We start from the raw sequence: 26,766 nt of genomic DNA, 5'->3' as shown, positions 1-26,766 counted from the left end.
GCAGCTCCTAAAAAATGGATCTGTACTAACGCTTCGTGTTCCTGCTTCATCTTCACCAGGCTCAGTGAGTAATTTCTTTTTCTATGAATCTTTGCAGATCGCCTTTTCTAATAATCACGATGAATGCGGAGTGTAAGTTAACTTATACTCTCATAGAACATGGTTATGGCTTCTTCTCTGTGTACATCCGGCTCTATATAATTCCTAATCGCACGTTTATAATAAACAACGCATTAAGGTGATTGTCTAGTTGCAAACTGTGTACGTAGTCGGAAAACTATTATGCTTACCTTTGTAACGTTAGATGGTTTATAACGATGTCTGTCGAAGATTAAGAAGTCATGTAAACACATCAGTAAACACATCGCATTTGTATCTCTCTCATTAAGCTTCTCTGCTTTTGTTGTTGTTGCTCGCGGCAGCGCAACAGCCCGTTTATTTATGCCCATGCAGTGATGAAAAAGACAAATCGAGTCGATGCATGTCCATTCTTTTAATTTTTGCGTTGTCAGGCGATATTACAAACTTCCGCATAGATTCCGTACTTAAATTAAACCAAAAACGACTTAGGCTCAGGCTCTATATTCCAGCGTTTTTCAGTTTGGACTGCATTACCCACAAAGCATTGCCCGTGTGGGCAATGCTTTGTGGGTAATGCAGTCCAAAGCATTGCCCGCACTGGACTACACTCCCGTGGCTATACCCCACGTGTGTTGTGAAGACACGCCCCACAGAACTGGGGGGGCGGTCTCAGCAGAGATCATAAGCATTTAAAGGAACATGCACTGAAACAGGTTGCTGAGAACAGAGCTAGTTTTTACCAGTTAAAAGTAGTGTTTTTTTTACACAACCATTGAGAATTTTTAATTAAATATATAACAACCTTTTCATTAGGACCCTAAAGATCATTAACATTTAATGAAAAATGTGTCTGGATGATCCCTTTAAATTAAAATTAATAACTTTAAATTTAATATTTTATTAATGAACTCTAAATGAACTTATTCACTCTTACAGAGCACTGAAGTGGGAGGAGCTTTACAGAAGATTCTTTACCAGCAACATTTAGGATTGGCCGTAACTTGTCAGTAAATTTGTGTGTAAAAGTGTGTAGGTGTGTTTCAGTGAGAGGGTCAGAGAATGAAAGTTTTCCTCTTTCCCAGTCCAGCTTTACTCGGATCCTCTGGAGTTTCTGTGCTACTGAGAGGAAAGTGCTTGTCTGTGGCGTAGAACCTGCTCCATATTTGCCTTTATAATACCCCACACGCCAGATTTCATTTCTGGAGTTTATGTCTCCTTTCCTCTGAGCAAATTCTGTCATCACACCCACAATCCATCGTGTGCAGTCTCCAACTTCAACATCCCAGCAGTGTATCCCTGAGTTAAAGCTCTCAGAGCCCAGGATACAACAACGATCATCAAATCTCTCCGGATTATCAGGAAGTTTCTGTTCGTCATCACTGAGTCTCACACTGGTCAGATCATCAGATACAATGAGTTTAGGACTAGCAGTGTTGGGGTCCAGAGTTACAGGTGCTGAAAACACACACACACACACACACACACCGATTGTTTTAAAATGGGCAAGTCGAGAGCTTCAATCGAACGGGGCTGGGTTAAAGTTTACATTATGTAAGCATGGCACTAGCTAACTTAAACAGAAATAATAACTTAGACGAAAATTAATGAATAATCATGTATAACCTAATAACATGCTTTATGCCCATTTTCAGTATATTCTTAAAATACAAATATAAACAATATTTATAATAATTGTAACTCTAAAGCTTTTGTAAACCAAAACACTTCATTTTTCACTCAGTCTGACACTTCAAACACTGAACAGTCTGACACCAATCAAAGCAATACATAATAAAAGCCCCCTCACATTACACGGGTTTAAAATTAAAGGTGAACACATCTGTTTACTGCATAATAACAATAATAATATTAATAACAAAAATAATACTGTTGTGCGTGCAGTTTAATTTCGCTTTAATTTACATTTGGGCATTTAGCAGACGCTCTTATCCAGAGCGACTTACATTTTTATCTCATTATACATCTGAGCAGTTGAGGGTTAAGGGCCTTGCTCAAGGGCCCAACAGTGGCAACTTGGTGGTTGTGGGGTTTAAACCTGGGATCTTCCGAACCGTAGTCCAATGCCTTAACCACTGAGCTACCTCTGGCCCCAATGGTTTTAATGCGTTGGTCAGTGTGGAAATGCGGGCGGAATGATGCACCACAAGAAGACATTTTCTAAACTTTTGAACAGCGTAATGATACAGTGCACTCACCAACAATACGACTTGCATACAGTACATACAGCTTGAATGATCGGTGCTCTTGCTTCGGCACAGAACGGCAGCTTTTCAGACTGTGCGATGAGCATGCGAGCAACCTCTACTTAAGACTACATAAAACAGCTTTGCATTGCGCATAGCGTAATGATGTAACAAAACAAAAAAAAAGGTTAATAACACACACAAAACTTTTTTCTTTTTTTTAACTGTTGCGTCGATTCCCCCTTTCTTTATGTGTTTTCTTGTTTGTTTCTTGTTCTGTCTGACATACAGTAAGTTTGAGTCCTCTTCTTGTTTTTCTACATCGACGAGCAGCAGACTGCCGCTTTCCTGGGGCTTAGAATCAGAAGAAATGTATTCTGTTTCACTGCTGCACTTGGGTGCAGGTGGTTCTGGCTTTTGTAGAGGCTCTTGTATAATGAAGCCATCAGAGGCATTCTTGCTCTTTTGCAGGATGTCGCTCCTTTGATGCTTTACTCTTGCTGGAATCATGTCCAGGGGATACGAAACAAGAGAATCATGCATCACAATCGTCTCAAGCCCTACGACTGCGACATCATAAAGTACTGGGACACAGCAGGTAGAAATCACAAAGGGACCTTTCCAAGGTGATTAGAGTTTCGGGCTTTGTACTTTTTTTCTTTGTACTATCCCACATATACACTGGATCTACAACAACATACTTCCTCTCCTGGGCTCTGAGATCATAGATCTTTTTTTGGCGTTGCTGGACTGTTTGGAGGTGTTCCCTGGCAACATCATGTGCTTCTTTCAATCCCCTTTCCAAGTACAGAAAATCTGGAATTTTCAAACTGTTTGACTTCTGCTCTGCAGACTTCTGCTCTGCGGACCAAAGACTTCTCTTCCAAGCATCAGCTTATTCGGTGTGAATCCAGTAACTGCATGCTGGGAGCTTGTATGGACGGTGCTCTTGCTCTGGCACAGAATGGCAACATTTCCGACCCATGCGATGAGCATGCGAGCAACCTCTCCTAAAGACTACATAAAACTGCATGGCATTGAGCATACTCATAATAATGACGTACCAAAACAGCCAACAGGAATAAGAACAGCATAAACATAGAGGATTTACTTAAAGGGAACATGTTCTTTTTGCTACAATACATATAACTTTTTATATGACAACATACAACACATTATAAACACAACATTAGTGTTATTACCAGTGCCAGAAAAAAAAAAGGAGACACACACACACACACACACACAAAATAAGTCTTACTGAATTGGACTATGTGCTGCATATTCTTCCAGACTCTGAACCTCAGGTTGGCCAGATGTTTTGCCACATGGATCAGTGCTCCTGAAAGCTCCTCTGGATGCTGTAGTGTACACTGGGCTCTGCAAAAACATTCAGGAGTCAGTGATGCTGTGGGTTTGGATTCAGAAACACAGAGAATGAGAGAGAGAGAGAGAGAGAGAGAGAGAGAGAGAGAGAAATCACATCACTCACCTTTTCACTGTGGCTTTGTAGTTCTGTAAAACAACAAAGCAAACATCAGTGGATACGATTTACATTTTACACCATTGACGTTTTGGTTTGTGAAAAAAGTTAATCTAACTTTTTTACAGTATAAATACTGACTAAATGATCCTCACTTGTAAGAACGAGACATCTTCAGCTCTCATCTCCTCAGTCAGATCCCTTCTAGGGATCTGACTGTGTCTGAAAGAGATGATATGTCTCTGCTCAGCTTCTCAATCTCCTTCTTCATCATCTGACTCTTCTGCTCCTCTTCCTCTCTCAGTGCAGCGATCCTGGCTACCTCTTCATCTTGTAGAAACTGGTGAAGCTCCTTAAACTCTGTCTTAATTTGATGCTCTGTGTATTTGGCCTGAATCTGCAATGAAGAGGAAATCTAATAAAATATAACTATAAAAATATAATTATAAAATCAAAACCATGGTATTAGTTCTAACCTTTATATGCTCTGCAGTCTGACTCCAGTTCAGTTTACAGTTGTTAAAGATCTTCAGTTTATCCTGTAGTGGCTTGAGTGCAGTTTTGAGCTCCTCCTGAAACAAATCAACACACTGCACTCTTATTTTACACATTATTACCTCAGATGACTGGAAATACAGTATTGAATGCAAGTTAAAATAAATGTAATAGTTATATTCTCTTTTTTTAAGATGATCATTTAAACAGCAGATATATAAAGTTTTCATACTCTAATGTGTCACCTATCTCTAATGAAATATTAGAATAACATATTTGGTAGTTATCATATAAACAAACGAATCAAAAAGTAACTATACCTTAATTATTACACCTTATTTTTATATTGACACCATATATATTTTAGGCAGAATAAAGTTCTCTGTCATTTATTTGTTATTTGACACATGAGCTCACAGTTTCATATTATTTACCTTACAATTTGTTACTGCCTCATCGATGGGGCAAAACCTATGGTTGCTGGTTTCCTTGAATCCCGACACACCACACACACTGGATGTTGATCATCCAGACAGAAGAGTTTGAGTTTCTCACTGTGCAGACTGCAGACTGTTTCAGATGAAGATCTCTGACTTCTCTCCTGTAAGAAAGTCTCACACAGGTTCTTTAAAGTCAGACTTATAGGTGGAGTTTCCGTAGACGACTTCGTCCTACAAACAGGACATTCCCTGCATCCTTTGGCCTCCCAGAACAACTGCAAACACACTTTACACACACTGTGGCTGCAGTGAAGAATAACAGGATCCTTGAAGATTTCACAGCACACAGGACAGGAGAAATCCTCCTCTGAAAACTTTGAAGCCATTTTATTTAACTGCTGTTGTTCTTTCCAGTCCAAATACACAGAATTGCACTTTCAGTAAAGAAAAATCACACTCTGATTTCAAGACTGTTTCAAATTAAACACGACTTTGTGGGTTTAGTTAGTAATCGCTTCCTTTTACAGTGATTCCAAGAAAGAAACAGATAATAAAACTAACCTTATCAGAGCAGGACACAGCAGGCTGTTTATGACGGACTGCAGTCATACTGTAGTAGATTCAGCACTTCCTCAATAGGAGGAGTTTATAGACACGTTTAACCTGTTAAAAGGAATCTGATTACCCTTTGGACAAGTTTATAAGGTCACTGAAAACACTGGTTTGAAAAACTGACATTTGATCTGGAATTCTTTACAGACACTCCAATTTAAGTAGTGGACAGGAGCTTTGTAAACATGTGCAGGAATCATTGCAATGTTGAATCAATCTGACTGTTACAGACCTAATCTTAATGAATGTACATTTAAGCACTGACTACAGATAGAAATTTTGGTACTAATGTATCCGGTGATGAATCTGAGTCTTCTGAATTTTTAATTACTGGAAGCTGTTGAAGTCACTTTTCCAGTTTTAAACACAGGGAACAGAAACCTCTAATTCCCAATGGGCTGAACGTCGACTCAGTCATAATAGTGAAAACCTCATAAATTGGACATTCTTTTCACATTTTTTAAACAGCTTAATAATTATTAATGAAACAGTCCATGAACATGTGAATCAGGTACAACGGTTGTGCAGCTTTAATATCATTAACCTCTCATTACAGTATATTTCAACTGTTAAATTTATTCATTGTGTATGCACTAAAGTGTATTTTTTTTTTCACTGGAAAAGTGTTTATTTAAATATGGTTGCTATACATGTACATAACTGCAGATTTGTAATTTCACAATTTCTTGTTATAGCAAGGGTTTGTTTTTGTTGTGCATACATCTTTAGTCCGCATTAACAATACAATTGTATTTCTGAACATGATGCATTAGCGGCCATATAAAGACTGCAGATGTCAATTTTATTTCTAAGCAGTTTTTTTTTTTATAAGTGGGTCGGATAGGCTGTATAAGAACTTGACAAACTCCCATCACCCATAAGGTTACTGAAGGGACTGTGGAAGCTCTGGTTGTCGCCATGTTAGCCAGAGCTTACTTCGCCTAAACCCTGGTTTATGCATACATGGGTGAATAAGCAGAATGAACAAAGCCTGGCTGTTGGTTGGAACATGCTTACCTACTGCATGTCAGTTCCCACAAGCTAGCTAACTTATTTTTTCTTAATAATTAGCTTAGCTAAAATGCTAAGGTGGCCAACATTATTTTTTTCCTGTCCTATCCCCAGTGAAAAAAAATACACTTTAGTGTATTACAAATATATTGAAATCCTCAATAGTACTGTACATTGCAAATATGTAATACAAAAATATGTACATTGAAGATGTCTTCAAGTGGAGTCTAGTTTACATGGTCCCAAAGACATGCTGCAAATAGATTGCACCAATATGGTCATTAACACATGTAAGTGTGTTAGAAAGGAACACTTAAATATGTAAGACAAGAAGGTATGATGAGATCAGGGATCTGTGGTTTAGTGAGCAAAGTCACCAAAAAAAAAAGATCAAGAAATATTACAAGCTTTTATGGAATATTTTGCGCGTGGATTCTTTGCGTCACATGTCAGTCACAATAACAAATCAGAAAAAATGGTTTAATTTGATAGAAAGCTTAAAAGATTAGACTTTAAAAATGCTTTGCAAATCCGCGGCCATTTTTACACACGGTTGCTAGTCAACGCCGCAATCAACGTGAACGCACCTCACCTGGCGGCATGTTCCTTTAAGGGTCCTGATACCTTGGCACTTTGTGCTATGATTTACGTAGCATCGGTAAGGTATCAGGGCCAAAGACAAAGCAAGTCAAAAAAAGAAAGTAAAAGAAAAGAAAGACACTGTATCCAGAAAGAAAATACAAGCGTGCAGAAAGTCGAGAAACAGAGGCGAAGACCCAGCGTCTGCCTCCCTAAGACATTGGCGAAAGACAGACAGAAAGAAAAAGAGAGAGAGCGGTGCTTTGTCCTTTAAGCATGCGCTCTCAGGCTAAGTATAAATTTTTAACCCAAAAAACACAAAATCTCTCTATAAATCCACAGTAAGGGCACAAGCCCCGAGAGGATATAGTTTTTATTTTTAGCAGTTACCAGTGTGTTCTTGCGTAGATGGCAGAGCTCTGTTTATTTTGTATTTTCAGTTTCCTTTTATTTTCTTTTGAGTTTCTAATTAATAACTGCACGCTATCTCCAAACGGAAGGGTCTTCCCCTTCTTATCATAAGCATTCTCACAGCCTCCTGTTTCATTGACCCCTTTCAAGCTCTGCATTACACATTAAAACATCTTGTTGTGTGGCTCTCCATACCGCACCACGTAACAGCTGACAGCCTGAATGTATTGAATGACCAGGTTATCACATCTATGGCTCTTTCTTCACTATTGGCAAAAACTTAAATAGTAAAACAGTGTTTTTGGGAGCATGAGAACAAATGAATTGACCACCACAGAGGCCTGACCTTAAATCTATTGGAAGCACTACAGTGGAAGGATCTTAAAAGGAGATGTTCTACAACCAACAAATAGATATGGCAGTAATTTATCTGTAAATCTGTGTGTAAAAGTGTATATGTGTGTGTTGGAGAGAGGGTCGGCGAACGATAGCTTTCCTCTGTCCCAGTCTAGCTGCACTCTGATTCTTTGGAATTTCTGTTCTACTAAGAAGAGGGTATCTGTCTTTGGTATAGAACATGCTCCATGTGTAGCTTCATAATAACACACACACCACATTCCACTGCTGGAGTATACATTTCCCTTCCTCTGTGCAGATTCTGTCATCACACCCACAAGCCAAACTGTGCAATCTCCAACTTCAACATCCCAGCAGTGTGTCCCTGAGTTAAATCCTTTAGAGCCCAGGATACTTAGTAACTCATCAAATCTCTCTGGATTATTTGGCAGCTTCTGTTTCTTATCATTTAGTCGCACACTGGTCAGATCATCAGATACAATAAGTTCGGGATGACCAGTGTTGGGGTCCAAAGTTACAGGTGCTGAGAAAAACAGAAAACAATTACAAAACATGCATAAAATTATAGAGAAATGAAAAAAAAAAAAAAAATCCTACTGTATTGGACAACATCCTGCATCTTCTCCCAGACTTCAAACTTCAGGTTGGACAGATGTCTTGCCACATGGATCAGTGCTCCTGAAATCTCCTCTGGATGCTGTACTGTACACTGGGCTCTGCAAAAACATTCAGGAGTCAGTGTTGCTGTGGGTTTGGATTCAGAAACACAGAGAACAAAAAAGACAGGAACCACATCACTCACCTTTTTACTGTGGACGTGTAGTTCTGTAAAACAATAAGACAAACATCAGTGGACACGATTTACATTTTTAAACCACTGAAATGTGACGTTTCTGATGATGGAAAAAAAGATTTTCTTTCTCACAGTATAAATACTGACTAAATGATTCTCACTTGCAAGAATGAGACGTTTTCAGCTCTCATCTCCTCTTCTATGGCTCTGATGGGGTTTGAAAGGGATGATATGTCTTTGCTTATCCTCTCAATCTTCTTCTTCATCATCTGGCTCTTCTGCTCCTCTTCCTCTCTCAGTGCAGTGATCCTGGCTGCCTCTTCATCTCGCAGAAACTGGTGAAGCTTCTCAAACTCCTCAGTAATCTGACACTCTGTGTGTTGGGCCTGAATCTGCAGTAAAGAGAAAACCAAATAAAACATAACTGATCACATTCATATGGCAAAAGCTTGTCTCACTATGTCATTATTTATTTGAGCAAAATTGCCCCCCAAAAAAGCCAAAAATAAGACATGCAGGCAATACTAAATACAGCATTATTTCCACAGCATTTAAGAAGTTAAGTTGCTGCCAGGTACTGCTTATCATCAGCAGCCGGTTAACGTATTATCGGGAGATATTCAGATCTGTAAAAAAAATTTAAAAAAATATTTTTTTTTGCAATTTGCTTGAGAAGTCAGGTGAAAATTTACACAATGCCAAAGGGAAAAGACAAAAGCAACTGCCTTAAAGAGGCAATTGTTGCTGCACATCAGTCTAGAAAGGGTTATAAAACCATTTCCAAACAGTCTGTGAAAAGCACTTAAGACATTTGCCGATCTTTTTTCAGCAGTGGATGTCCCAGGAAATTCACCCCAAGGTCAGCAGTGTTGGATGACGTTTCAAAGTAACTAATTACATTACAAAATTACTGTCTTTAAAAAAAAATCAGGTACATTACAGCATTACTTTCTGATAAAAGTAACTAGTTAGTGTCACATCTGTGCCACCACAGTCCGGGGGAGTGAGATCCGGTTCCCCGGATTATTGAGCCGAAGCTTTGTCTCCCCCTAGTGTGTCTACGTTGGTATGTCTTCACTTAATCACAAATCACGTACACCTGTGTCTCTCCCCTGTGTGTCCTTATTTAAACCAGCTGAACCCGTAGTGTCTTGTCCGTTCACTGTTGTTCACATGTTTTGTTTGCTACATGCTACTCACACCTCACCGCCCTCTCCTCATCTCCTCCTCAGAAGTAAGCCGAGTCTGCAGGAACGGGGTAAGGCCGGTAGTGAACCGGCAGCGAGGTCACGGTAAAGTCGCCAGCCGAGCGCAGCGCAGGACCCGTGTGACAGTGGTGTTAATGCTTGGTAGTGTTTTGTGCCCGCCTGCAGACCCAGCCTGAGGAGGCTGTCTTTTGTTCGTTTGTTTTATGTTTAATTTTTGGTATTGTTTCTTTCAAGATAAGAAGAGAATCGTGGGAAGACTTTTGCCCCACAAAAGACTAAATAAAAGACTCACGTGTGTTTGCAAACTTATACCTGCATTTTGCGTCCAATTCTTCTACACAGAATCATGACAGTTAGAGTAGTTTAGTTAAATTTATTTATATAGCACATTTAAAAAAACAACCATGGTTGACCAAAGTGCTTCACAATGCCAAAAAAAAAGATCACACACAATCAATCAATACATTAAAAGTTGTCAAAATGTCTTAAAAACTCATCCTAATAAAAAATAAAAGCCAAAGAATATAAGTGAGTCTTAAGTAATGATACCATGCTTACGGGCAACATAATCCGTAAGCATGGTATTAGTTTTCATTGTTATGCTGACGATACACAGTTATATGTCTCAGCAAAACCTGATGAGAAAAAACAGCTTACTAAAATTGAGCAATGTGTGCAGGACATAAGAAATTGGATGCTAATTAACTTCCTTCTGCTAAATCCGGATAAGACAGAAGTTCTAGTCATAGGACCGCATACAGCTAGGAGTAAAATTTTAGATCACACCGTAACTTTAGATGGCCTTTCTGTTCCATCAAATGCAACAGTGAAAGACCTTGGTGTGATCATTGATTCCAGCCTTTCATTTGAAGCACATGTAGATAATATTACCAGGATAGCATTCTTTCACCTCAGAAATATTGCCAGGATAAGAAATTTATTGTCGCTAAACGACGCAGAAAAACTAGTTCATGCTTTTATCACCTCTAGGTTGGACTATTGTAATGCCTTACTGTCTGGTTGTTCAGCTAGATGCATAAATAAGCTTCAGCTAGTCCAGAATGCAGCAGCGAGAGTCCTCACTAGAACCAGAAGATATGAGCACATCACCCCTATCTTATCTTCACTCCATTGGCTCCCTGTGAAATTTCGCATTGATTTTAAAATACTACTCTTGACATATAAAGCATTAAATGGGTTCGCGCCGCAGTACCTGAGCGAACTGCTAGTGTCTTACGATCCGCCACGCCTACTTCGATCAAAGGATGCAGGCTGCTTGTCAGTACCGCGTATTATGAAAAATACAGCTGGGGGCAGAGCTTTTTCTTACAAAGCCCCAAAATTATGGAATAGTCTTCCAAATAGTGTTCGGGACTCAGACACAGTCTCAGTGTTTAAGTCCAGGCTAAAAACCTATTTATTTAGCCAAGCATTTTTATAAATAGATTTTCCATAGGTAAAGGAGCAGATCTGGGGGACTCATGGACGTAGAGTATTATGGTGAACTGGTATGTTTGGATGCTGTCTTCCTCACTCTCGTTGATCACTCAGGTTTGCTGACGGTGAGGTGATTGTTTGCTTTACATCTCAGGAAGCCCTCATGTCTGTGTTTCCTTCTGGCTCTCCCTTTTAGTTATGCTGTCATAGTTAGTTCTGCCGGAGTCTCCGCTTGCACTCTACAGTTAATATACATTCACATTATACATTGTGTGACTGTGACCATACCTAACTGCCATCTCTCCTCGTCTTCTCCCCCCCCCCCTTTCTCTTTCTTCTCTCCTCCTGTCTCCCCCTTTCACTCTTTCTCTCTCTCTGTCGAGCTACACATGTCGTTCCTGAGCTGCCAGTAATCCAGACTCCCTCTGCCCTCCGGACCTGTCTGACCCATCCTGGTGCCCCGCTTCTGGCTGAAGATCTCGTCACATGGATGCCCCTCTCTGGGATGCGTCTGGTGTCTGGGGATGGTTCTCTCTACCTAGAAGACGGTTCTGGCCTTGACTGGTGTTGGCAACTGTTTCTCTGGGGACTTGACAGTTCGATAGTTCATGACTGGAACTTCTTACAAGTCTACCTGGGTCTTCAATAACTACTTGGACTCCATATTAACATCAATTAACATCAGCTATTATAGCTGAACTGCCTCCCACCCTACACACTGTATAAATGCAGATCATTTACTGCTTTCTGTTGCACCCAAATGAGGATGGGTTCCCTGTTGAGTCTGGTTCCTCTCAAGGTTTCTTCCTATTACCATCTCAGGGAGTTTTTCCTTGCCACTGTCACCCTCGGCTTGCTCACCAGGGACAAACTGACCATTTTTGATTCATACAAATTCACATTTCATACAAACTTAAATAATTCTTTTGACTGTGTAAAGCTGCTTTGCGGCAATGAAAATTGCTAAAAGCGCTATACAAATAAAATTGAATTGAATTGAATTAATGACTTCTTAAATTTCAGTAAATTTCAACACTCTGAACAGACCTTATGTGAGCAGGTAAATCGTTCGTCAACTTCGGTCCAACCACTGAAAAAGCTTGCTCAGTCTGGCTCTTGGAACATCCAAGAGCAACTAATTAGACGACCTTAGTGCTATAACGGGAGTGCGGATATGTAAAAGCTCTGAAATATACAGATGCCAACCCATTTAAAATCTTAAAAACAAGCAATAAAATCTTAAACTCACTCCTGAAACGGACAGGAAGCCAGTGTAGTAAAGCTCACGCTTTTTAGTCTCAGTTAGGAGCCGAGCTTCCGCATTCTGAACCAACTGCAAACGCTGAAGAGATGACTGATCCAATCCAACATATAAAGAGTTACAATAGTCTGGTCTTGACATTATAAAAGCATGAATTACACTTTCAAACTCCTTACATGGAAGGTAGGGCTTGACTTTTCAACAGTCTCAGTTGAAAAAATTTTTCTTTTATAACAGAACTAATCTGTTTATCAAATTTAAAAAGAGTCCAATATCCCAGTGCATGTACAATCAAATAAGACAATGAACTCTTCCACATTGGAATTACGATTGTCAACGTTGAACAGCAATGAGTCTTTAAAAGCACTAGAAAACTCTGAAGCAGTTGAAGGGTTAATTGCCCGGACACTGCAAGCAACAGCACAGGTGGAAATTTTCGAACCAGTAGCAACTGCCGTGAATAAACTGAGCATGTGATCTGAAATACCTGCATCGCATATTTTACTGATAGTAATACATAAACTATACAACAACACAAGGTCCAAAATATGTCCTTAAAAATATGAGTACTTTTCCGTTGCAGAAAATAAAAACTCCTTTGTGATTCCTCATGCATGTTGTTTAAGTCAAGACCTTTATAATTATTCCACCATTATCACTCAGCGAAGTTCGTGCCATAATCTGTTAACTACTATTACCCCGAATTTCGCGTGATGGTCATACAGTAAGTATGGTTCATCATGATTCACTGCGAGTTTTGATGCTGTGATTAGGTCGGTCTTTGCATAGTCAAACTGCATACTGTAGGTGAGATAAGGGTATAACAGGATATAACAGAGGAGGGCATGTTATCGGAGGTGAGGCTTGTAGGACAACTTTCTCTGTCACACACACACACACCAACGGATTGGGAATGACTGCTGTCTGGCTCACAGATTACATAAATTGTCTGAATATCGGATTACATTCTTAAGAAAAGAACTAAATAACTGAGTACTGTCGTGGAAATTAATTGAAGACTCAGGCTTTGGTTTCAGAAGATAACGACCTTTATTTATCATGCAATAACGGCCGGGGGAGCCTGCAGAGATCACACTGATCTTTGAGTGCTCTTCCCTTTAAATACTCCATACAATGCAGCTGATTCCGTATACAGTGATGTTTTACAACAGGTGGGTTTCTTTAAATTCCCCCGTTCTATGTATACCTCACCTTTCTGGGCAAGAACATTCCAGGAGCCTTATATGGTTAGTTTTTGCACGTACAATTCCCCATCCTATGTATAGCTTGGATTCCTAGGCAAGCACTTCTCAAATTGACTACAGAAAATGACCATTATATTCTGATGGGTACCTAAAAGTGAGTAAATTCACATAAACTTAAATAGAAATTACTACCATATATCCCCCCTTTGGGACTTACAAGTCCCACAATAATTGTTTCATCTAGAGTGCAAATCCATTTGTTAGTTGTTCTTACACTAATCTGGTGATTTAATCAAATCACTGGATTTTATCAATACCCAACCTATGTATTCGCACTCTAGGGGAGTATCAGCCAAACGTCTCTTTCCTTACTTTTGACAACTAGGACAAGAGTAAAAGACTGACCTCCATGACATCATACTTTCCATAAGCTATAACATGACTTATAATGCAATTAATACAGTGACTTTCTCGGCTTATGCTAGTTGGATAATGTACACAATCTAAAATGAAACATGCATAACACAGTACAATTTTAAAGTAGACCTAATTTTTAACAGTCTTCTTGCAATACAGTATACTCTTCAACCCAGATACTTTGCGCATCGTAGAGGGTCGCCTTTTGGGGAGAGGCCCGGCCAGTGCTTTCACCCAAGGCATGGTTCATCATTAATCATCTTCTTCGTCCTCGTCCGAGGTGCCGGAATCCTCTTCTGATTCTTGGGAATCACCATCAGAGCTGTAAATGTCTTTATCATTGGTTATGGGTATTTTTCCATCTTGCCATTTTAATACCTCCATTTGTTGGACTGTAGCTTTTATGACCAAAGATTTTAATATAGGAAGTACACAACAGAACAATAATCCTCCTACCAATATAGCAAATCCCAAGAACATACCAAATTTAGCAAACCATGCTCCCCAAGCTCCCAGTTTTAGGTCTAACCAGTCCCATATTTTATTATCTCTTCCAGCATTTTCAGTTACTTCACGTCTCAGATTTTTCAGTTGATTCATGGCTTTGGTAAATGATCCATCAGGTGCGGTATTATTAGGTATATATGTACAACATTGATCACCGAACAGGACGCACACACCTCCTTTTTCAGCCAATAACCAATTTAATGCTTGTCTATTTTGCCAGGTCATTGTACTGGTAGCTACTAATTGCTCTCCTAATGCAGCCAAAGCATCTTCAGTATAATTAATAAATCGCTGTTGGTTATAATAAAGATAATTTATCCATTCAGCATTTTTATTAGGAGTTATCCATATGAAAATAGACTCAAATCCAGATTTTACTTCATCTCTGGCTTTGAATTCATTAGGTATACCTCTGGGTTGTCCTACTGAATCTATGTACACATTGGGATCAGCCTGATAAGCTCTTTTTACTCTATGATTGGCTTCTAAGTCACTCTTCATAGATTGTTCTATATCCCAATTCGTTATTGATATTTCTTGAATCATTTGTACTCTAGCACAGATTCCTTTCCAATCTCTTGGTAATGTTGCCCTTAACAGTGTTCCCCCACAGAGCCAGAAAAAATCAGCTACAGGTACTGATTGGTCATCGTAACGGAATTTAAGTGGAAATAATAATGTTTGGTTCTTACATCTATGCGTTATACTTATATTCGCATGCACTGTTGCTGTTGCATGAAGTACAGTCTTCTTAAGGACGTCAGATCGGCTAAATGAGTCCGTGTCTAGGTGCCACATTATCATGCAATTACCCTGAAATTCTCCCATGCTGTAATTTCCTCTTGTTTTATTGAAACATTCATACTCAAGTGTATAATCTATTTCATACTCCGAAGGTAACTCTATCTTTTTAATCTCTAGTCTTACATCTAATTGCTGACACCATTCTCCCCATTCGGGTGTATGGTATCTATTGAAGTAATCTGGACTACTTAATATTGCTAAACATTCTGCTGGACATAGGGGTCTTCTGAAGGCATGCAGATGACAAAAGTGCTGGGCAAATTCTGCACAATGTCTAAAGTCATATTGGTTGGGTACTACTATAACTTTCCTTAATGGTGATGGGGTGCAAAATAAACAACTAGTTATTTTATTTTCCTTGGCTGTGTAGGCAGCCCACTTATACCACTCATTACCGTGTGCTATGTTCAAGAGTTTTTCCTTTATTTTCCTGCCAACAGTTTTGGTACTAGGAACCGTTGGATCATCTGTCAATTGCTGTAAAGTCAATTCTTGGGAAGTCTGGCTGGAGTTGAGTAGTGGTGAGGTGACTACTGGGTGATTTAATATCTGGAACATAAAGACCATTAGGTATGCTATCCCCTTTATTTTCCCCATAATTTTGCTTTATTTCCACCCCACCTTTCACACAGATTTCAAGACCTTGTACGTTGTCACCGTCAGGTGGTGGGTCCTCTTCTTCTGCACCTTTTTCCTTACTTACTTTAGGGACTCTTGTGCAATGGTTTAAATGATACCAGGTGGTTTTGCCTTCCACTTGGACTGCTGTGGGAGTGGCAGCTACAACTGTATACGGTCCCTCCCTCCTGGGTTCGTGCCACTTTCTCCTGAACACCCGCAGATAGACCTGATCTCCTGGGGTGATGGGACACGGAGCGTCTTTTTCTTCCTTTGTCTCCTTGCTTTTTTCCTGCACATAGATTGCTTTATGTATGGCAGTTAGTTTCCTCATATATGATCTGAGTTCCAATTGTAATTGTTCTAGCGGTGGACCTTTATAGGGTCCTCTACAGAATGGCACAGGCATGGGTCGACCCGTAAGCATTTCATGCGGGGTTAAGTGTGTATTCCGGTTAATCTGCATGCGATAGCTCATTAGTGCAAGAGGTAAAGCATCAACCCAGTTGAGTTTTGTACTAGCACAAATTTTGTTAAGTTTAGCTTTGAGAGTGCCGTTTATTCTTTCTACCATACCCTGGGACTGCGGATGATAGACACATCCAAATCTTTGTTTTATTCTCAACTGTTGTAATACTTGCTTTACAGTTTTCTGAATAAACGCTGATCCATTATCTGAACTGATTTATGACTGAATTCCAAACCTAGGTATCACTTCCCTTGTAAGGAATTTAATAACTGTTCCGGCCCCTTCATTTGCGGAAGGCATTGCTTCTACCCATCTACTAAATCTATCAATTATTACGAGCATGTATCTTTTGCCTCGAGCATATTTGATCATGTCCACATAATCCATAACCAAGTGCTTAAAAGGTTTTTCTGGTACCGGTATATGGCCAATAGGTGTCGCTGTTCCTTTTCTGACGTTATGCTTAGCACACATCTCACACGAAGCTAGGAACTCGTCAACCATAGCATGCAGATATGGAGACCAATACCCTTGTTGCTTGATCTTTCTCACTACCTCTCCTCTAGCACAATGATCAAATCCATGGGCATCTGAAATCAGAATGTTCAACAGTGCTGTGGATGCTATGATCAGACCTTCATGTGAACGCCAAATACCCTGTGCATCCTTCTGGGCTCCCCTCTGGAGCCACATTGAGTGCTCGTATGGACCTGCTTGCTGTTGAATCCGAATAATATCTTCCAACTGGGGCTGTGGTTCTATAAGGACTATTGGCACCTGTACTGCCAGTTGACACTTTGATGCTCGCTTTGCTTCTAAGTCTGCTATGTTATTACCTTTAGTGACATAGTCATTTCCCTTTTTATGGGCTTGACATTTAATTACAGCCAATCGTTTTGGTAGCATCATAGCAGACATTAGTTTACTTATCTGTTCAGCATGCTGGATGGGAGTCCCATCACTCCTTTTAAACCCTCTTTGCTTCCACACTGCTCCAAACAGATGACATACACCATGCGAATAGGCTGAATCTGTAAATATATTTGCCACTAGCCCTTTGGCTAGCTGGCAAGCCGCGGTGAGAGCTTTTAGCTCGGCCAATTGAGCAGAACAGGGTTGTGAACAGTGTTGAGATAAGATAAGTTTAAAATCTTCTCCATCCTTCCTTATTACTGCATAGCCTGTGTGACTTCCTATGTGATCTCTAAAACTAGACCCATCCACAAAGTAAATGACTTCCGCTTCAGCTATCGGTTTAGACTCAAGATCAGGCCGTAACCTAGTAAATGCTAATGAATTTGCCACACAATCATGAGACACTCCTTCATAGTCTAAAGAAATTAAATCAGCCGGGTTAACTGTGTCACATCTTTTTATAGTAATATCGGGATATGTAAGCAATGAAGAATATGCTAGAATGCGAGCTTGAGTAAGAACAAATTTCCCTTGTTCTATTAGTTCTACAACTTTATGATGGGTATAAATGGTTACTGGATAACCCATAGTCAATGTAGATGCTTTGTTATATGCATAATGTACTGCTGCAAGTCCCTGCTGATGGCATGGTGGGTACCCTTGCGCTACATTATCTAGCTTAGTGCTGTAGTAAGCTAGGGGCTGCTTTCTCCTTCCACTGCAAGTTTCCTGCATCAACACAGCTGAGGCATATCCATCAGCTCGATTAGCCACATACAAATAGAACGGTTTGGTATAATCAGGTATACCTAAAGTAGGTGCTGTCTGCATTTCTTTTTTGATGGATTCAAATGCTAACCGTGCATCTGTGTTCCACTTTAATGGAGCACTTAGATTTTGCATGCCTTCTTCTCTCATTATCTCCCTCAGTGGAGCTGTTTTTACTGCATATTCCTCAATCCAGTCAGCACTGAAGCCTGTTAAGCCTAGGAAGGTCATCAACTGTTTTACTGTTTGTGGCAATGGTGCTTTACTTATTCCTTCTAATTGAGTAGGCGCTATGGCTATTGTACCATGTGAAATTAGCCGCCCTAAATATTCAACTTGAGGTTTACAATATTGCAGTTTAGTTTTAGACACTTTATGACCCCCTTGCGCTAACTTACTAAGTACTTTAATAGAGTCTCTATGACAGGTTTCTAATGATGACGAGCATATTAAACAATCATCCATAAACTGGAGAAGGTTACCTTCTATCATTAAATCTGCTAAATCAGCTTTCAAAACCTGATTAAATATATGGGGAGCGTGGCGGTAACCTTGAGGCATTCTTAGGTACGTATATTGTTTACCAGCATATGTAAATGCAAACAAATATCTACTTTCTTCCGCCACTGGAATACTGAAGAAGGCTGAACAAAGATCAATTACAGTAAAATATTTGGCTTCGGGTGGGACATTGGTTAGCAATGTGTGTGGATTTGGAACATCTGCTGGATAATCCTCTGTTATACTATTAATTGCACGCAAGTCATGCACAAGACGCCATTTATTTGTACCTGGCTTAATTACCGGGAAAATTGGAGTATTACAACAACTGATGGTTTCTTCTAGTACAGATGCTTTTACAAGGCCTTCAATAGTGGTTTTTATGCCTGCCTCTGCCTCAGGTCGTAAAGGATATTGTCTTATTCTGGGCAGTTTTACATTTGATTTAAGTTGTACTTGAATCGGGCTGGCAGATTTAATTAGGCCTACATCTGTATCATGACGAGACCATAAATCAGGTGGGACCTGACTCTCCATTTCCCTAAACAATTCATCTTCGACCGTCTCAACTACCTCGGATGCTGATGCCATTTGGGTTTGTGACGTGTGGCTAACTACAACTTCCTGAGGAGTACCAATTAAGCTATTACCACACAAGATCTTGATATAATTTTTATCCTCAGAATGAAAAATTAACGGATTTGTTGTTGATTTCCACTGGACTTCCTTTGCTTTCTTCATCATTGGGCCTAAATCCTTTGAGTTGCTATTTTGACTTACATACAATGTCACATGAGGAACAGAATTAGTTACATTGAACCACCTCTTTACAAAATCAGAATCATTTACACTGACAGCAGCTCCTTGCCGACCTATGATGATGTGCTGTGTAATTAATTCAACCTTGTGTTCTTTCGTTTCTTCCAGCCATGTTTGTTCTATGTCAGTATTCTTAGTTGGGTCATACATCATTGTACAGTGGAAAGCCGCAGTGGGTACTTGTGCTTCTGGAATCTGCGCTTTAATAAATTTTCCCCACTTATTAATTATTTGATTTACGTCCCTCTCTAGCTGTCCTATCCAATATACATTTGCTTGTGGCTCAGTCATTACCATTTGATTTTGAATACCTTTCATGTCAACATACACACCTTTTGGGGAACACCATATTTGAAGTCCTAATTTACATAATGCATCTCTACCTAATAAATTAACTGGCGTCTGACTTGAAACTAATACAGGTATGGTCACACTTTTATTGCAAGTTTGCAGACGGACTGGAGCGGTCATAGGAATTAACTGCTTTTGTCCCGAGAATCCTACTGTCTTGGCAAATTTTCCAGACAAGGGGAGATGTGAGGCATGACTTAAATTTAAGCATGTATAAACTGCTCCTGTATCAATTAACATGGGTGTATTTTTCCCGTCTACCTCAATGTGTAACATGGGTTCTTGTTCAGCATTAGTTGTTAAGATTGGTAACTGATTCTCCCCTATAGGACTCTCTGGGCACCCCTAATACCCCTGTTTTGGACCTCCCCATGGGTTTACTGGGCCTGAAACTTGATCTCGAGGAGGCTGCAGCCACTCTCCTCCCATCGCACCCCGCGTGGGCACTGGCCATGGATGCGTTTGGCAGCTTGATCGATTATGTCCAGCCTGTCCACATCCCCAACAGACTCCTAGGGGAAAGTTAGACTGATTATTTCTTTGTCCTCTCTGTTGTTGATTGGCTCTCCACTCCCTCTGCCCTGGTTTCTGAGTGAACACATTAATGACAGGTGCAGGTATCTGGTGTGGGTTTTGGGAAAATGCAGCTGGTGTTGTAGCTGGCTGGATCCTCGGTGAAGGATTTGGCCCTCTTACAGACATCTGCCCTGCTTCTTCTGTTGCCAGGGTAGCTTGGACTTTTCTCTTATTTTTCTTTGTTAGTTCTTCCAGCTGTAACTGAGTCAGCTTTCTTTGCAGTTCTTTTTCTTGAGCTTTCAACTTTTGTTCACTTCTCCTATACTGTTCAACAGCATGTGAGACATGATCACAGAATTCTTTGTGTGATTTGGAGGTTAAGCCGACCACGTCTTCCAGTTTACTTTTCACCGGTTGAGGCATGGCATTTACTATAGTTTGTCTGAACAGTGTAGACAACAGTGCATCTCCTTCAGGATCACTTTCAGTTTCTTGCTTCCACCTCTTTAACTGCTTTTGAATGTAAAGTGTTGGATTCTCTGTTTCTTCCAACTGATCACCTTTCAATGCTTTTGGGTCGACTCTAGTTGGATATTCTGCACGCAAGGCTTGCCACACAGAAGGACGATAAGCATCAAAGACAGTTCCATCCATATGATATGTATCCACAGCCTCACTTAAGTCCGAGGAATGGAGGACTTCTTCCATTTTTCCTCCTCCTAAAATCTTTGCCAACAAAGCTTTCATATCTCCTACAGACAGAAGCCTGCCTGAGGTCTCTTCTTCTAGGACCTTGATCCATTTTCCTGCACCCTCGTGGATGTTAGGGAGTCGGTTGACAAGCCCCTCGAGATCTTGAGTTGCCCATGGTACATATTGTCCCCGTGCACCTTTAATTAAAATTGGGAATTGTGGAGCTAGGTTTCTAAGTCTACCAGTGTCCCTTCCCTGTTTCCAACTTCCTATATTGAATGACAAGTTCTCCTCACCGTCATCCCCTCCACTGTACAAAGGTCTATCCCCAGTTCCTAATGTTGTATTTATCTTACTTCTTGCTTGTGATGGCGTTTTAGTATTCCTGTCTAACCTCTCTCCACATCCCTGCACATCTTCCGATTCCTCTATTTTATCCCCCTTCCCATATAACTTCTTTACTCTCTGTAGGTCTGCTCTTACTTCCTTATAACAATCTAACGGTGTGCTGCCCTCTCTATCCATTCTCCTATCCTGCCTCTTTCTTGACTTTACACTTGCCTCTTTGCAGTCTTCTTCTAAATCTACATGCCCTTCCATCTGCATTTCACCAGTAACTTCCACCATGCCCTTGAGCATAGGGAATTGTCCTTCTGTCTGCACATATGGGGGAGGCGTAACTAACGCTTCCTCTCGGTTATTCCGTGCCTCACTGTCTAACCTTTTTGACTTTTTCCTCATCTGCTTTTTCTTTCGTACCAGTTCCTCTCCTTCTTTCTTAAACAAATCTAAGACCACCCTCTCCTGCTGTCTTTTCAACTCTCTCTGGACACACTTTTTCTCTTTTGCTGCCGTCTTGTAATTTTTTACTAAAATCTCCATTTCATGACACAACGCTAGATCAAATGACCCCTCCCTTGGCCATTTTGTAATCAAATCTTTAGTTCTCTTTTGCCATTTATTTGAGATCTTAGTTATGAGATCTCCACTCAAGGGATATTTCAACACTAATGCATCCACCGGAGAGGCTGCCATTATGCTTTATAGCCTTATTCACCACAACTTAGATATATTGTTTTGTCTTATGCTATACACTTATTTTCGTAACCAAATTTACTTACAACACACAATATGGTATAATCACAGAGCAATCCACCTTCCAGACCAAGACTCAGCAATGATAACCACTCTTTATCAGACACCTTGACCCCTCCTATCACAAGGTGGGTTAGGTGGACTTAATGAAGGCAACAGAACGTGATCATCCAGGAGCTAATGGAACCCGAGCTAAACCAACCAGAAGCTGAACTAAATAAGGAGCTGAATCTACACAAGAACCTAAATATAACCTAAGATCATAACTTAACCTGAGCAACCTATATTCAGAAACAAAGAGAAAATAACACTAGAACAACTAAAACATAAAGCATAACATTTAAGCAGTTCAAGTAACTTAATTGAATAGCATGGAAACAGTGGAAATAGCATGAAACAGACAGACACAGAGCAAATTCAACAACCAATTTTAACCAGCCAGCATTTAAACACAACAGATGCACAGCAACCAGAACAAAAGCTAATTATAATTGACTGGTTAAATACCTAATTTGGGAGGAAGCTCCCCCAACCGAGGTGCATTTTAGGAAATGAAGTTCAAAACTGAACACAAAAGGAACATAAACCTAAGAAATGGAGTCGAATAGTGCCCTCTGGTACTTAGCCGTGACAACTCCACACTATTTTTTATTATCTATTTACACATCCATACTTTGTCCCTTTTTCCTGGAAAATAGGGCTCATTCATTCATGCTTGTCCCTTTTATCTTCTAATAAGGGCTCATTTATTTCTTCTATTTCTTTATTCTTTATTATTTTGTTATTTTATTACTTTTTATTTTATTTTTTATTTTATTTTTAATAAGGCCTTCATACACACAGGTGTCTCCGGTCTGGCAGCAGCTATCCCCCCTCTGCTCAGGGGTCAAGCCCTGTTCACTGGACACGGAGCTTATAATATCACTAAACCAAACACTCTCTCTCTCTCTCTCTCTCTCTCTCTCTCTCTCTTTTTCTCTCTCTCTCTCACAGGCACACAAAGAGCTCCCTTGCACTCAGACAGCTTTAGACAGACACAACATCAATTAGACACAACCAATTGCAATTGCTTTTTAACTTTATGGCACACAGCGGTGCTCCTCATACTTAGATATCAATATAAATTCATATACATCGGTATATTGCTCATAAAAAGATTATCTATATAAACTTCACCACCAGCCTCATACAATAATTTTTCGGTGGCTACACATTATCGACATACATCTGTACGTTCCTCATAAACGTTATTTATAAATATTTAGCTGCTGTGTACCCTTACACAAGCAGTATAACTAATTAAGCGCAATTCCTTATTAACTGCTTCTTTCCCATTGCCATCCAATCTAGGCCCTCTTGACAATGGGTACAGATTAATACCGAGCCACTCTCTCTCTTTAACACAAATAGATGCTCAAATGCGCTCTCTCATACTTGTCTTGTCATGCTGCCATCTAATCAAAGCCCTCTTGACAACATAACAGACCAATGCATGCTTAATTTATCAAATTACTATCAGTATAACAATTAGTACTGTAAGCTGATGCATGCATTCTTTCCTGAAAACAAAGCCCATCCAAAACTACTTAATTTGGAGAGGCATTCATCAGGCGTCCTTACCACCACGGGTTATCCCAGCAAACAACACAAACTAAGTATATAAGCAAAAGTTGCTTACCTTTTTTAGGTGGCCACCAGTTTGTGCTGCCTGCCAAGGATGCCCACGGTGATCAGCCACACCTTTGCCCCTTTTCCACCCTGCTCGCAGCGCCAAGATGTCGTGGAAATTAATTGAAGACTCAGGCTTTGGTTTCAGAAGATAACGACCTTTATTTATCATGCAATAACGGCCGGGGGAGCCTGCAGAGATCACACTGATCTTTGAGTGCTCTTCCCTTTAAATACTCCATACAATGCAGCTGATTCTGTATACAGTGATGTTTTACAACAGGTGGGTTTCTTTAAATTCCCCCGTTCTATGTATACCTCACCTTCCTGGGCAAGCACATTCCAGGAGGCCTTATATGGTTAGTTTTTGCACGTACAATTCCCCATCCTATGTATAGCTTGGATTCCTAGGCAAGCACTTCTCAAATTGACTACAGAAAATGACCATTATATTCTGATGGGTACCTAAAAGTGAGTAAATTCACATAAACTTAAATAGAAATTACTACCATAGTACCTAAATTGCGGACCTAACAAGTTAGATTACTCGTTACATCAAAAAAAGTAATTCAAGTACTATAACACGTTACTTTGTACTTTGTTACGTGTTACTTCCAACACGGAAGGTCAGACCATGCAATTCTCAGAGAATTACAAAAAAAAATGAATAATAATCATAATAATAAATGTGGAGTTGTTTGCCCTTAATGCCCAGACCTATATATAGAAAAAAGCCAACAGAAGTCATGATTTGGGTTTGTTTTTGCAGCCACAGGACCTGAGCAACTGTAACACCTGTGCCACCGCAGCCTCAGGGAGGAAGATCAGGCTCTCCGGACTACTGAGCCGCTGCTTTGTCTCTCCCTGGGGTGTCTGTGTGTGTATGTGTTTCGTTAATATTACTAAATTAGTGTCACCTATGTCTCCCTTATGTGCTCCCCTATTTGAGCCAGTCGACCCTGTAGCTCCTTCTCCGTCCACTGTTCAGTGTGTAAGAATCTGTCTGAGTTAACCCTTAATACCAAGAGCCCTTTACATGTTCCTTAGGAGTGAACCGACAGTGAATCCACATCCTTGTTTCCAAAGAGGACAAAGACGTTCTAAGTTTTGTTTGAAAGACTTTTTGTTTCTAGTAGAAGATTAATAAAAATACTCTTGGTTATTGCACCTGCTTTTGTGTCCGACCCCTTTGTACCAGAAACATGACAGCAACTTGCAGGCACCTTGCAACCATAAAGTCCTCTGTATACAAGAGTATTCTCAAGGCAAATGTAAGGGCAGCTGCTCGACAGCTAAAACTTGGGTGAAAATCTGAAGCACAACAGTAAATCTACATCAGAATTTCTAGGTTTTGGAAAGTCCAGACCTTAAACCAATTGAAACCCTGTGGTAGGACCTTAACAGAACAGTGCATAAACAAATGCCTAAAAACCTCATTGAACCTTATTGCTTCTAAACGTGCATCTACAAGCTATTGAATAAGAGGGGTATGTAGTATTGCCTGCATCATTTTTTATTTTTGGCTTCCTTTTTGTTAAATAAATAATAGCATGATAAAAAAAAGTTATGTTGTTGTTTGCCTAATATTGACTCGAAATGATCAGCTGATTTTTATAATGTTTTTAGACAAAAACCAGAATAAAAAGGGGGGCACTAACGTTTACGTATGACTGTATGAAAGAAAAATTATTTTATAAAAACCATGTTATTGATTGTAACCTTTATATGTTCTGCAATCTGATTCCAGTTTATTTTACAGCGTTTAAAGATCTTTAGTTTCTCCTGTAGTGGCTTCAGTGCAGTCTTGAGCTCCTCCTGAAACAAATTAACACACTGCATGAAGACTCCGTGTTTCAGCTCTTATTTTCACATTGTTAACTCAGACTTAGAGGATGTGGGTTCATTGGTGCACACTGTTTTATTCTAATAATAAAGATTTGCTCCTGTTCATGCAGGAGACACTTATGAAACATACATAAATAATTAAGTTAATTAGAGAGTAATTAAGTTAAGCCTTTATTTGTGACATATACATTACTGCACAGTGAAATTCTTTCTTCGCATATGCCAGTATAACTGGGATCAAAGCGCAGGGTCAGCCATAATAAAGCGCCCCTGGAGAAGATAGGGTTAAGGGCCTTGCTCAAGGGCCCACCAGTGGCAACATAGGGATCGACCCGACGATCTTCTGATCAGTAATTCACTTAGTCTTAGCCACTTAATTGCCTTAGTCCTCTGAGTCACAACTGTCCCACAACATATGATTAATATAGCCATTTACATTAAATCTATATGGACTGATATTGTATATTGCATATAGGATCTATACTATATATGTACGCATATATTTTTTTATGTCATCTCAACAGTACACATTGTTTACCTTCCTTTGGGTCACTTGCTTCTCAATGGGACAAAATTTGTGGTTTGTGTGTTTTCTTGAAGCCCGACACACCACACACACTGGCTGCTGATCATCCAGACAGAAGAACTTGAGTTTCTCACTGTGCAGACTGCAGACAGTTTCACACACTGATGAAGATCTTTTTTTTTTCTCCCTTATAAAAGTCTCACAGAGGTTCTTTAATGCCAGGTTTATAGGAGGTTGATCCAGAGACGAATTCCTTTTACAAATAGGACATTCCCTGGATTCTTTGGACTCCCAAAACCGCTGCAAACACACTTTACACACACTGTGACTGCAGCTAAGAAGAACAGGATCCTTAAAGATCCCAGAGCACACAGGACAGGAGAAATCTTCCTCTGAAAAATTTAAAGCCATTTTATTTTGCTGTTGTTGTTCTTTAGTCCGAATGACAAGAGTTTCACTTTCACTTTTTTGAAAAACAAAAATGTAATCCCGCCCTGATTTTAAGGTTTCATTTGACCTAATCACATGACATTGTAGGTCCATGTACTAATCACTTCCTCTCACAATGTTGAAAATATGACTCAGATAGAACTCAACAGAACAAAACACTGTGTTTATAAAGGACAGCAGTTATGTTAGATTTGGCACTTTCTAAATAGGATAAAATTTTATAATAA

At 39.8% G+C, this 26,766-nt stretch overlaps 1 protein-coding gene and 1 pseudogene across 1 annotated transcript; both read right to left on the bottom strand.

The window, feature by feature from the left end:
* Positions 1-513: 513 nt before the first annotated feature.
* Positions 514-7,195, bottom strand: LOC128523856 (zinc-binding protein A33-like; annotated as a pseudogene).
* Positions 7,196-7,289: 94 nt separating this feature from the next.
* Positions 7,290-26,515, bottom strand: LOC128523859 (zinc-binding protein A33-like). Its single transcript, XM_053496010.1, has 6 exons — positions 26,102-26,515; positions 25,438-25,533; positions 8,628-8,858; positions 8,476-8,498; positions 8,271-8,389; positions 7,290-8,196 (listed from the first exon to the last, which is right to left on the bottom strand). Exons 1-6 carry the CDS (start codon positions 26,498-26,500, stop codon positions 7,682-7,684), a joined length of 1,383 nt encoding a protein of 460 aa, XP_053351985.1. The 5' UTR covers positions 26,501-26,515; the 3' UTR covers positions 7,290-7,681.
* Positions 26,516-26,766: the final 251 nt, after the last annotated feature.

The sequence above is a fragment of the Clarias gariepinus genome, chromosome 5 (genome assembly GCF_024256425.1).
Source record: "Clarias gariepinus isolate MV-2021 ecotype Netherlands chromosome 5, CGAR_prim_01v2, whole genome shotgun sequence".
NCBI lineage: Eukaryota > Metazoa > Chordata > Actinopteri > Siluriformes > Clariidae > Clarias > Clarias gariepinus.
Note: the sequence above shows the minus strand (reverse complement) of the source record. Positions and strands in the feature narration are given on the sequence as shown.